This window comes from Strongylocentrotus purpuratus, unplaced genomic scaffold, assembly GCF_000002235.5.
Source record: "Strongylocentrotus purpuratus isolate Spur 01 unplaced genomic scaffold, Spur_5.0 spur5_scaffold_4, whole genome shotgun sequence".
In the NCBI taxonomy this organism is placed as follows: domain Eukaryota; kingdom Metazoa; phylum Echinodermata; class Echinoidea; order Camarodonta; family Strongylocentrotidae; genus Strongylocentrotus; species Strongylocentrotus purpuratus.
The window spans coordinates 23,840,874-23,852,906 of NW_022145610.1; the positions used below are offsets into that span (position 1 = coordinate 23,840,874).

The following is a 12,033-nucleotide window of genomic DNA, read 5'->3' on the forward strand; positions in this document are numbered from 1 at the left end:
TCCAGTAATCTGATCCGAATTCATATTATCAAGAAGGTAATCAGTAATTTTGGTAAGACATGTAATTGTGGAATGAAGTGGTCTAAATCAAGACAGACGTTCTGATAATAAATTATTTTGGTTAAGGTAAGAATACATTTGTTTATGTATGGCTTTCTCTAAAATTTTTGACAAAGGGTAGTATTGAAATGGGTCTGAAATTATCAACACTAAACCTACCTCCCTTGTGTATCGGAGTGCTTTTTGCAACCTTGAAATTAAATGGAAATCATGACATTTTTAATGATTGATTAAATTTTTGCAATGATATCTGCAGATAATTTGAGTAACTTGGGATGTAGATCGTCCATTCCTATAGCTTTTTTACAATCAATATTACGTAGTTCATTTCTAACAAATTCTGATTTGATTTCTTGAAATTCGAAAGAACAATCGGTTTGAAATACAGTTTGTAAATAATTGAAATTGCCATCCACTATGCTAGGACATGAACCAGTTTGTAGATTTGAACTCAAATTACTCAGTTTCATTTAATAAACTTGCCACCTTTACTTTGTCAGTTATTATTTCATCATCAATTAAGATTGTGTTATTTACCTCCTTTTGCCTTGAAGGCAAGAGTCTTTTCAAAACCTTCAAATTTTTGCTCAAATCATTTCTGCATTCGGAGAACTCGTTTTGGTAACACTCTTTTCTAAGATTGTTGTTTAGGTTATTTGCTTTGTTTCTATAATACTTGAACTTTTCACAGCAACAATCACACTTCGTCTTTTTTTATACCTTTTCTTATAGTAATCACGGTCACGTGCCAACGTAATATATTCATCTGTAATCCAAGGCACCCCATTTCGTTTTCTTCTGACAGAAATAAAAGGTGCATGTTTATCACTTAATATTGTAAACCCAGATTTGATATGAGACCACATTTTATCAACTTCAACATTTTCTTCATTAAAGTCAGCCCAATTTTGAGTTCTCAAGTCCTCTTAAAATTTGCTTTCGTTAAAGTTCGAAAAGATCAAAATTTACATATTTTCGAATGAAGCATTGGGTTTTTGCCTTTTACGACAAGAAATATTAAACAGTGGTCACTAAAAAACCAATGGACATTACACTGGACTTCAAGTTAGCAATAGAATTCGAGGTATTAAGTATTAACTCAATGAGTGTACTACTATGAGGTGTAACTCTTGTAGGCTCATTGATTAACTGATTAAGCTGGCAAATACGACAAATATCCTTAATATTTTTAGACAAAGTATTTTCATTTCTCATATTACAGTTCAACTCAGTTCAACTCAAATGTTAGTTTGTACATTGCATATAGTAGAGTCATTAATGGAAAGAACTTCAGGAGAAGCAGGATTTTTTCATGAAAGTAACCTGCAGGGTAAAACACTTCGAAGGATTGAGTGACATATTGTTTGATTGTGACCAGTATTGCACAGAGTTAAAGTATGGGTTGTAATTGTGAAACGTCTATTGATTTAAGACATTGTACTAAAGATAAATCATCGACATATTTGAAGTAATGTATAGGAATATTTTCACATAAATCATTAACCATAATTGAAAAAAGAACTCAACAATCCCTTAAACTGCATGTGTTATTGTCTTAAGCATTTTGGATTACGAAAGTGAAACATCGTGGGGCAGCCAATATTACATATTCCTTTTTTGTTAACAAAATTAAAAATTAATTTTACATGAACACTTCCTCCAACAAAGACCGCAATCATTTTGTATTTCAAGAGGGAGGAAAATTAATTTCAAGTGGATGAAATGAAGTGAAACAGAATACAAGGTCAGATATAGCCCTAATGACCGTGGACACTATTGATCAGCATCTCTTTGGGTTGATCGATAACTTTGTGACATATTTACATATACTCACTTTGGCTTGATTTGGTTCGGTCATCAATATCTGGATACTGGACAATCTGGGATATGAATATTCTCATTTCAAGAAGGCGAGATATTCAAAATCTTGAAGGGTACGTCATCTGCAGTAGGGGCCCCCAAAGATATTACAATCTTTCTACGGTACGTAATCTTGTGCAAATCACTCGTTCATAGAAACATACTGGCCATAAGGATCAAAATTTACAGAAATATTTCACTTTTGTGAAAGGAGTGAAAGAGATATTTTGGATAGTAAGACTTTAAAAATCTCCAAGGGAATTTCTTCTGCAGTAGTGACACCCAAGAGATCACAATGTTCAAGTCAAGGATGATTTGTTCTACCTCAAGGATTCCTCTCTACTTGTGGATTGCATGTGTTTCATCCTTGTTTTCTGGAGCATTGCCTGGGAATGACATAGCGGGAAAGGATGGAAACTGGAGCTCTATCTCCCATAGTGGATGCCAGCTTACGAATACCAGCCTCGGTACCACAGCTATCTGTACTCGTCTGGGTCTTCGGTCTGTTCCTCAAGATCTTCCACGCAACACAACACTTCTTGATCTCTCCATCAACCTGATTACAACCCTTTACAACGAGTCTTTCACCCATCTCCCAGACATCATCACACTTGCACTCCAAAGAAATCAACTCTCGGTGATAGAAGACGGTGCATTTGAGCATTTGGGTAATCTCAAACAATTAATCCTAGATAGAAACCGCCTAATGTCTCTTCAAGCAGGTTTACTTGGTTCAAATAGACTTCTCTCGGTGCTCCACCTCGGTAGAAACAAGCTTAGTTCTATTCCAACAAATGCTTTGCCATGGTCTGATAATATCACTTTATTTGATCTGACCAACAATAATATCTCCTTCATAAAACCTTTAGACTTCACACCCCTTCAGAACTGTCCATCGATACGACTATATCTTGACAACAATGCATTAACAAATCTTCCATCAAATGCTTTCTCAGCTTTGAATAAAGTCAACAAGTTGACTCTTTTAAAGAATACTTTTCAGGAATTTCATATCTCTTCTATTCTAGCACACAATGAAATTGACAAACTGGTCTTGCAAGAATGCAAAATACTTCGTGTAATTCCACTAAACCAAACTCATAACAATCTTAATGGCTCCCCCAAGATAGATTGCATAGATCTCAAAGATAACTTGGTGAGCTCCTTCCAAGATTTTGTGTTTTGGGGTTTAAATCAGACAAGTATTTTATTACTTCAGCGCAATAAAATAAATATTTTATCAAACAGGACTTTTTGTGGACTAGACCAGCTGGTTGAATTAGATCTATCTTATAATGGCTTAACTTCCTTACCCCTAGGCATGTTTTCCTGCAATAAAATGCTACTGCGATTGAGGCTTGTTGGAAATAATATTGCAAGCTGGTCCATTGGTATATTATCTAATCTATCCTCTATTAATCACCTAGATCTGGCTCATAACAATATCAAGGATATTGAGAGAAGAACTACCATAACATTTCCTTCTCTAGCATATCTGGATCTTTCTTTCAACAAATTCACAGAGATCAAGTGGTATTTTCTATGGGATTTCACTAATCTCAAAATACTGAACATGTCTCACAATGATATTCAAGGTTTGTATTCTGCAAATGCCTTCACGAATCTAAAGAACCTCAAAGAGGTTTACCTCACCAATGAACCTCACCAAGTCATCAATGGAGCTTTTCGCTACATAGATGCTATTTGCATATTAGATTTATCATTTTCAGGGTTGGCACTTCATTCAAAACTCCAATTTACAAATACTACATCTCTCGTAAAACTGGCTATGCGTGAAAATAATTTGATGAGCACAGATTTATTTGATACCATGACCTCTAAATCACTCTTTTTGGGACTCAGATCGTTGGTCAGACTGGACTTAAGAGGAAATCACCTACATATTTTAGCACCAGGAACTTTCAACCCCATGAAGAGACTTGAAGAACTGCTCCTCTCTCAGTCATCTATTAAAGTCCTAATTCCCAGTGTATTTGACAGTCTGACTTCTCTCACAAAATTGGATCTTCGTGACAATGAGATCTCAGCACTTCCTGGAGACTTATTTCAAAGTCAGTCCAGGCTTGGAGTCTTCTACATAACCAATAACAAACTTGATTCGATTCCCAAGACCCTATTCAATAGAACCCCATCTCTGCACCACCTGTTCATGCAGCGCAACAGAATCACCACAATAGAACCTGGAACAGTATTTCCTACAAACAGGACAACAAGGTTAGACGCATCAGGAAACCCTTTCTCCTGTACATGCGACTTGAGTTGGTTTGTTGAGTGGCTACGTTTAGGCAATGTCGAACTCATCCATCCTGATGACACACTTTGCTCACTCTCTTCCATCGAAGACATGGTGCAATCACCAATCCTCTCATTCCATCCTGATCAATACTGTGGCATTAATATCCTCATCATCACAGGTGTGTCCTTCTTCTTTGTTCTGGTGGCCATCCTGTGCTTGGTGGCATATCGAAAACGTTGGTGGCTCAACTACAAGCTCTTCCTCCTAAAACTTGCCATCTTTGGCTACGAGGAAATCGACCAAGAATTTGATGCCCAGGACTACGAGTACCAGCTCAACCTGATGTACGATGAGGATGACCAGGAATGGGTGGACCAGATCATGAAGCCAGTCCTGCAGGAGAGGTTTCCACATCTCCAGAAAGTGGCCTTTGGCGATAACAACCTCAACATCGAGATGTTCTACATCCCAGCTCTCCACTACGTTGTTGAGAACAGCTTAAAGACTGTCCTCTTTATAAGCAACAACTCTGTGGATGAAGCCTGGTTTCTGACCAAGCTACGCATATCCCTAGAGCACCTCAATGACACCAGACTGGACAAAGTCATACTGATTTTCCTTGAGGACATCCAGGATGATGATCTCCCGTACCTGGTCCGGTTGTTCATGAGTAAGAACAAACCCTACATGCTGTGGACAGAGGATGAAGATGGCCAGGAACTCTTCTGGGCCCAGTTTGAAAAGAGCATGAGAGCAAACAGGGTGATCAATAGTGTTATTCCTGTTTAACCCGACTGCTTTCATTCACAAAAAGGCAAACTAATTGTGAACATAATCATCCAATAAACAGTAAAATCCTCCAAAACAATATCGGCAAACTTGTTTACCGATACACCTACTATAGTTTTGATCAGACCAGATAACAAGGAAAATTACACTTACAATGTGACTTTTTTGTTTACTTTGCTTTGCTGCACCCCATTTTCCTTAAACGGCTTGCATTACCGGTATCGGTCATCGGTGTACTGGTATTCAGTTTGCTTTTACACAGAGGTTTTCCATATATCAAAAACAACTACAGAGGAATCAAGGATTACTAACACTTTTATGAAGGTAAATAAATAGGAACAAGTCTTGGAAAAGAGGAATGATTGACAGCTATGCATGTTAAATGTACATATTTAGAATGTCATACGGATAGTAAAAAATGTAAAGTAAAGCTGCTGCAATTTGTAACTGTACATCATTTTTTTTTGTAATGGCTTCAATGTACATTTAACAACTAAATTATTCATACTCGTTGTAAATTTGATGTTTTTTCCTTCATAACTCAAGAATGAGAGGTAGACTGGTTGAACAAGGGCCTTTTAGATGTAGGATTTAATATGACACATTCTTAAGTAACATAAATTGGGACAAATCAATCTTCACACACTTATATTATTAATTCTCTATATCTTGCAAAATCTACATTTCTGCATTTTTGTGAAATGTGAAATAAACTATTGCTCGTGAATTCTCAATGTTTTATTAACTGAAGAGGTGTTTGATAGCCTATTAATTTGGAGAATGAATGTGTTAATAAATACATGTATGCTTAATTGTACAACTACTACATGGAATAAAGGTTGCATAATAGTAATACACATAATACCATACGAATGGTCAATATTGTAAATATATACATATTTTAACAATAAAAAAGTTGTCAAGCATTTTTTTTTATATTTTGCATCAATGTCTTACCTAGTATGTTTACATTAATCATAATATCTACAACTACTAGGTAGTGACAATGTAAAGCAGTGCAGTTTGAGATTACGTTAGGAAATGTAAAGAATAAACATTATGTAGATTGCTGCTATTAAAAATTTCCCAAGTTTTCAGTCCTTAGTACTATTACTTGTATACCAGATCCGAATTCATACTCCATACTCTAAGCTCAGTTTGTTAGTTTATTGATTTCAATACGATGTATATGACAAATCGTCTGTTAAGAGCTGGGAGGGTGTTGGGTCTATGGAGTGAATATGCGTTGACGCCCTTCTGTCTCTCAACAGTCGATATACGGTACCATCACTCACAATTCCATTTTGAATCTGTGTAATGTTAGTGATCTGTGATTTCTTTTTTATCAATTATCATTATCAATTTCATTATAAACTACTCAATTTATAGACAAACCTACCCTAATTACTTCACATGTTAAATACAATTATTATGAAATGTTGTACTTATGAGCTAACATTAATTTATTTGATAATGTGTAATGAATTGATTGTAGTACCTTGATGTTCACAAATCTATGTATCAGATTCTGCATTTTTTAAAACTTTGTGTACAATATTTCTATCATTGTTATCCATTTATTTGTAGTATTATTCATATTTGAAATCCAACCAGAAGTTTTGGTTGCAATAAAGAAATACTTAGTTCTTTGAAAAAAAATATTACTGTGCAAATCTTAACAAAAGAAGAGCTGTCTAAGTATAATGAAATATGTAGAATGAATGTGTTATAATCAAATATCATTCTTAATTTCTTATAGATAATTAGCAAATGCTTTTATCGATTTTACTGGTTATATCATTCAGTTGATATTTCTTATGGTGGCTGTATGATACATGCTCCGGTGAACCCCAATTGTGACCTTAAAGGTAAAGACCAGTATTGGCAACGCCCCAATTTCAAAAAATGAAATGGAAGCTCTCATTACCAATCATGTGAAAGAATATGTTTTGACTAATACATGATGATAAAAAATTTGCCGGGAAACCGCCTACTAATTCATATATTTGGTAAATTTATTTCTCTCATGGTCTGGTGAGAGAGATAGGGTAGTCCCATATACATCTTTCTGTGTATAGTGCTTGTAACTTTACGAAGAATGAGCCAAATTTCTTATCATTTTGATGATTCCAGAACCTTGCAGATGCTAGATGCTAGATGATCGACCTTTTCTGATCGATTCCACAACGTTTCTTTCACAATGCAATCGCATGACCATTACTGGTCTTTACCTTTAAACCTAAATCTTTGGCAAAATAAAGCTCGGAGCAACCGTAGATGTAGCAAATGGTCAGGTCCCCTCTGTGAATCTTGACCCACTTGAGTTCTTTGGCAAGGTCATAGGAGCAGTTCTTTAAAAAATTGTTTTAATTCATTTTTCTTAATGTATGTATATATACTATTATGATCGGCACATTTGCACCAAGTTTTATGGGAATAACATTTGTACTAAGATAAGAAAGTTCTATTGGTACACTTTATTAGAATTTTAAATCTACAATCAATAACTTCCTGAAAAACCTGAAGTCATATTTGCACCACTACTTGTATCACACGTAATAATTATCTGACTTGTTTATATCACTATCAATAAATTGGATCGAAGCACAATTAATGTATGGTTTCTTACTTCTACGACCAACGACAATTTGACCTTAATTAACCCCTAGTATAGTACAACTTACCTCTCTGGTACTAGGTACTCTAGGACATGATTTTAAGAATACAAAATCAGACCAAACGCTCTATCGTGATAACCATGATTTTTGTGGTAAATCAAGGTTTTTGAGCACTGACCTTTGACCTTATGAGTCAGAAATATAAATTCATCTCCTTACGATTGTGCATACAAAACTCAAATTCCCTTGACTGTATAAATGATTCATTAAAAATTATGTTAACCAAAGTACTGTAACACATGGTAAATACAAAAAATGGGGTGAACATAAATAAAAATTGAGAAAAGTATTTTTTATATAATTTTCCGTGCAAGAATGATCCATATTTTGTTGTAATTTCTTTCATTCATTATAAATTTTAAAAAATGAATATGGTCTGCATCATTCCTTGGGAAAATACTCTCACCACACACATTTTCAGATTTTGTTTACATCACCCCCAAAATTCTATTCACTCCATTTCATGCATGGACTAATCTGTGATTTCAATGTACAGTGACCTTTGGCCTTTAACCTTTGAACCACCTTTTCATATTCATATGGTTGTTCTTAACATTACAAGAATAAAGAAGCATATCATTCTCTAACATGGTTGTACACATTGAGCATAATGTGAGATGATCACTGCCTGGAGCAGGCGCGGATCCAGGGGGGGGGGGGCGAGCGGGCCTTGCCCCCCCCCCCCGCCAAAAAAAAAGAAGAAAAAAAGGAAAGAGAGAGAAGGAAAAGAAGGGAAAGGGAAAGAGGAGAGAAAGGGAAAAAAGAAGAGAAAGAAGAAAAGAAAAGAGGAAAGAAGGAGATCAGGGGGGATTTGCCTTCCAGGCTGTTGCCTCCCCCTCCCCCCCCCCCAATCAAAAAATAAAAGAGAAGGAAGGAAAGGGAAAGCAAAAAGAAAAGAGGAGATAGAGGGAAGGAAAAAGAGGAAGAAGAAAAGAGAAGAAGGGGGATATCAGTTGCAATTTTCCCGCCAACAAGTTGTGGATTGGGGGGAGGAAGGCCCTTGGTTCCCCCCCCCGTCCCCGCTTAAAAAAGAGAGAGAAGGAATGAAAAGGAAAAGAGGAGAGCTAAAAGGGAACAAAAAATAGGAAGAAGAAAAGAAAAGGGAGAAAAGAAGGGGAGATCAGTTGCGGTTAATCCCGCCAACAATGTGTGGAGCGGGGTGAAGGTCAAAATGACCTTTCCCCCCCCCCCAGCAAACCTAAAAGAGAGAGAGAAGGAAGGGAAGTGAAAGGGAAAGAGGAGAGAAAGGGAAAGAACAAAAAAGAGAATGAAGAAAGGTAAGGGATATCAGTTGCAAAATTCCCGCCGACAAGGTGTAGATCGGGGGGGGGGGGGCTTTGGGGAAATAAAATTAAAACGTGGTTTTTTTTCTAATTCTAATTCTAACGCCCCCCCCCCACCCCCACTTTTTTTGAAAAATATATTAAAGAGAAATAGAAAGAAAGAAATCAAGAAAGAAAAAATAGTTCCCCGAGGGCTCTGCCCCCTGGATTCCACCTAGGGCCCTAAGGCGGGCGCTTAGATGCTCATCTGGCGGTAATTTAATGTCTAAAACCCCTGATTTCTGGGGGCTCTGCCCCCTGGACCCCACGCAAAATATTGTCCTGCCAGTGTCACAAAATAATAAGGTATCAAAAAAATGCTCATCTGACCGTAATTAAACGCCTAAAACCCTGAGCTTCTGGGGGCTCTGCCCCCTGGATACAACAAGAGCCCTAAGGCGGGCCCCTTGATACTCATCTGACCGTAATTGAGTGCCTAAAACCCTTGAGCTTCCGGGAGCTCTGCCCCCTGAACCCCAAACCAATTAGTGACCTGCCAGTGTCACAATTAGGTATCAAAATAATTGTCATCTGACCGTAATTAAATGCCTAAAACCCCTGAACTTCCGGGGCTCTGCCCCCTGAACCCCACCTAGGGCCCTAAGGCGGATTATGCCCCTCCCCCCCCCCTCCACGATTTTTCTGATTGCTCGAGAACGCATATGGATGGTGCCCCGCCACTCGCTGACTTCTTTTTTTCGAGTCTTTTTTGAAAATCGGATCTACGGTTACAAGGTCACATGACCTTTTGTCTTTGCATGTCAGCCCGAAAATCGCTCATTTTCGTGATTTGTGTACAAAACATATGGAAAAGTCATTTTTCCTAAAAACAGATCAAACATGGGTTATTGGGTCTTGTTTAAAGTTTAGGTGGTTGTTTTGGGTGTCAAAATAGTTGAATTGTAGTAAGAAATGAAACAACAAAAACAATGAAATACATAAGTTAAAAAAACAATGAAATACTTAAGAAATTATCAAAACAAGGGATTACATAAGGAATAAGCTGGCTCTTCCAAATTTTTTTTCCAAATTCAGAATGGTCTATTGAATATATGTAGTGAAAAAGAATGCCTAATTATGAATAATATATGATTTATGGGTAAAAATGTGAGTTTTATGACATTATTTGCATAAATTACCATAAATATGCAAATGAGTGAATTTTTCAAAAAATTGAAATTATCATATTATTCTATACACTTCACTTGACATGCGTGCAAATTTTCACGGCGATCGGCCGCTTCGCGGCCGAGATCTTAAGGGGGGCCATAATGGCCCCCCGGCCATACTAAGACCTCAAATAGCCCGGCCTTATTAGGGTTAAACCCTGAGCTTCCGGGGGCGGACAAGGTATCAGTATATGTTCATCTGACCGCAGGCACGTAGCCAGGGGGTGTGAGGTGGCCCCCCCACCCCCCCCCCCCAAAAAAAAGGAAAAAAAAGAGAGGAGTGAAAAGGAAGAGGACGTAGGAAGAAAAGGGAGTAGACGAAGAACATCTTTTCTTCTTTCTCTAATAATTTAATGAAACGTAAAAGCTTCCGCGCTTCGCGTGGGAGGGGAGGGGGGAACTGAATTTAGATGAGGATTAAAAGTCATAACGATACAACGAATCGTCTTCTTTCTTTAATAATTTAATAAAACGTTAAAGCTTCCGCGCTTCGCGCAGGAAGGTGTGGGGGGAGGGGTGGAACTCAATTTAGACGAGGATTAAAAGTCATAACGGTACAACGAATCGTCTTCTTTCGCTAATGATTTATTGAAATGTCGACGCTTCCGCGCTTCGCGGAGGTAGGGGAAAAACTCGCCCCTCCCTGCACCCACCCCCCCCCCCGATTACGTCACTGCTGGTCACCATTACGTACCAATATTTGGCTCGCATAATTTCAAATTTGGGCCTCCCTCCTAAGAAATCCTGGATCCGCGCGTGGCCTGGAGTAAAGAAGTTCACCCTAGCGTTATCGGCGTGAACTATCTTTTAGGTCGGTAGAAAACTGTTTTACCAAAATTGTTTACCAAAAGCACAGTGGCGATGCTGAGAATCTCTTTTGAACACTTGTACCTGAATGAAATGAAGGTACTAATGGGGGGCGGGGGCCGTGGGGGGGGGGGGGGGCTGAGAGAGGATTATTGAGAGAGAGCTTGACAGAAATAGACAATATATGAATGCTCTTTTTATCCACTTTCTTTTTTTTTCTTCTCAGTCTTAAAATAGGCCGGCAGCCAAGTGATAAAGTGCCTCAAAATCCTAATTAAAAGTCTTTTTTTACCTGGACCTACGTTTACAGGCCCGAATTCACATTTGTGAACTCGGGCCATTAAGTCCCAGGCATAATAAGTGTTCACGGCATTAACACGCATGTTTCTCCTCCACTTACACACACCGGTCATGTCCAGTGGTGGATTGGGGGGAGTACAACCACCCTATGCCCCTTTTTTTAATTCCTTATTGGCATACCTTAAGTATGTACGAAATTGCCCCCTTCATTAGGATCCATCCGAATTTATACCCCCCCCCCCTCTCTACACGAAAACTAACACACACACACATACAGACAAAACGTCCAAAGTGGGGATATGGATTTTTTTTTTACAGGGAAGTGGGATATCACCAACTAGCATTAATTTTAAACTCATATTTTTATCCAAAAAAAATATAAAGCTATATCAATTAGAGTGTCATTAAAAAATAAAATTAATGGGAGGATGAAATAGATTTTAAAAAATTGACGCATCAATCACATTAGATGTGGGGAGATAGGGGTAGACACATACCAACAGACATGATCCCACATTCTATTCGGAATTTTGGTCGGCACGTTTTCAAATTTTCAAACATTCAATGTAACAAGTCATCACATATGAATTGCAATACAAACACAATCAATGTGCCATGTCCGCCCCAATCCAATGTATTAAGTCATCAGCTATTAAATGTAATACAAACACATTCAATATGCTTTGTCCCCACATCCAATGCACCAAGTCATTAGCTATGTCAAATACAATACACATTCAAGATTTCATGTCCGCACATCCAATGTATCACGTCATCAGCTTTTAAATGCA

The 12,033-nt window shown here is 37.7% G+C and overlaps 1 protein-coding gene across 1 annotated transcript; it reads left to right on the plus strand.

The window, feature by feature from the left end:
* Positions 1 to 3,709: 3,709 nt before the first annotated feature.
* LOC105438620 (toll-like receptor 4) lies at positions 3,710 to 11,016 on the plus strand. The gene is made up of 3 exons (XM_030997241.1): positions 3,710 to 4,939; positions 8,387 to 8,466; positions 10,992 to 11,016. The coding sequence occupies exons 1-3, from the start codon at positions 3,710 to 3,712 to the stop codon at positions 11,014 to 11,016; spliced, it is 1,335 nt and encodes a 444-aa protein (XP_030853101.1).
* The last annotated feature ends 1,017 nt before the right edge of the window (positions 11,017 to 12,033 follow it).

Bases quoted from the DNA above. Each gene is read 5' to 3' on its own strand.
- LOC105438620 (XM_030997241.1), top strand. From the start codon at position 3,710: ATGCGTGAAAATAATTTGATGAGCACAGATTTATTTGATACCATGACC. The intron at 4,940-8,386 runs GTGATCAATAGT...AGGGAAAGGGAA, and splicing joins AGAGCATGAGAGCAAACAGG to AGAGGAGAGAAAGGGAAAAA. The intron at 8,467-10,991 runs GCTGTTGCCTCC...CCAAAAGCACAG, and splicing joins AGGGGGGATTTGCCTTCCAG to TGGCGATGCTGAGAATCTCT.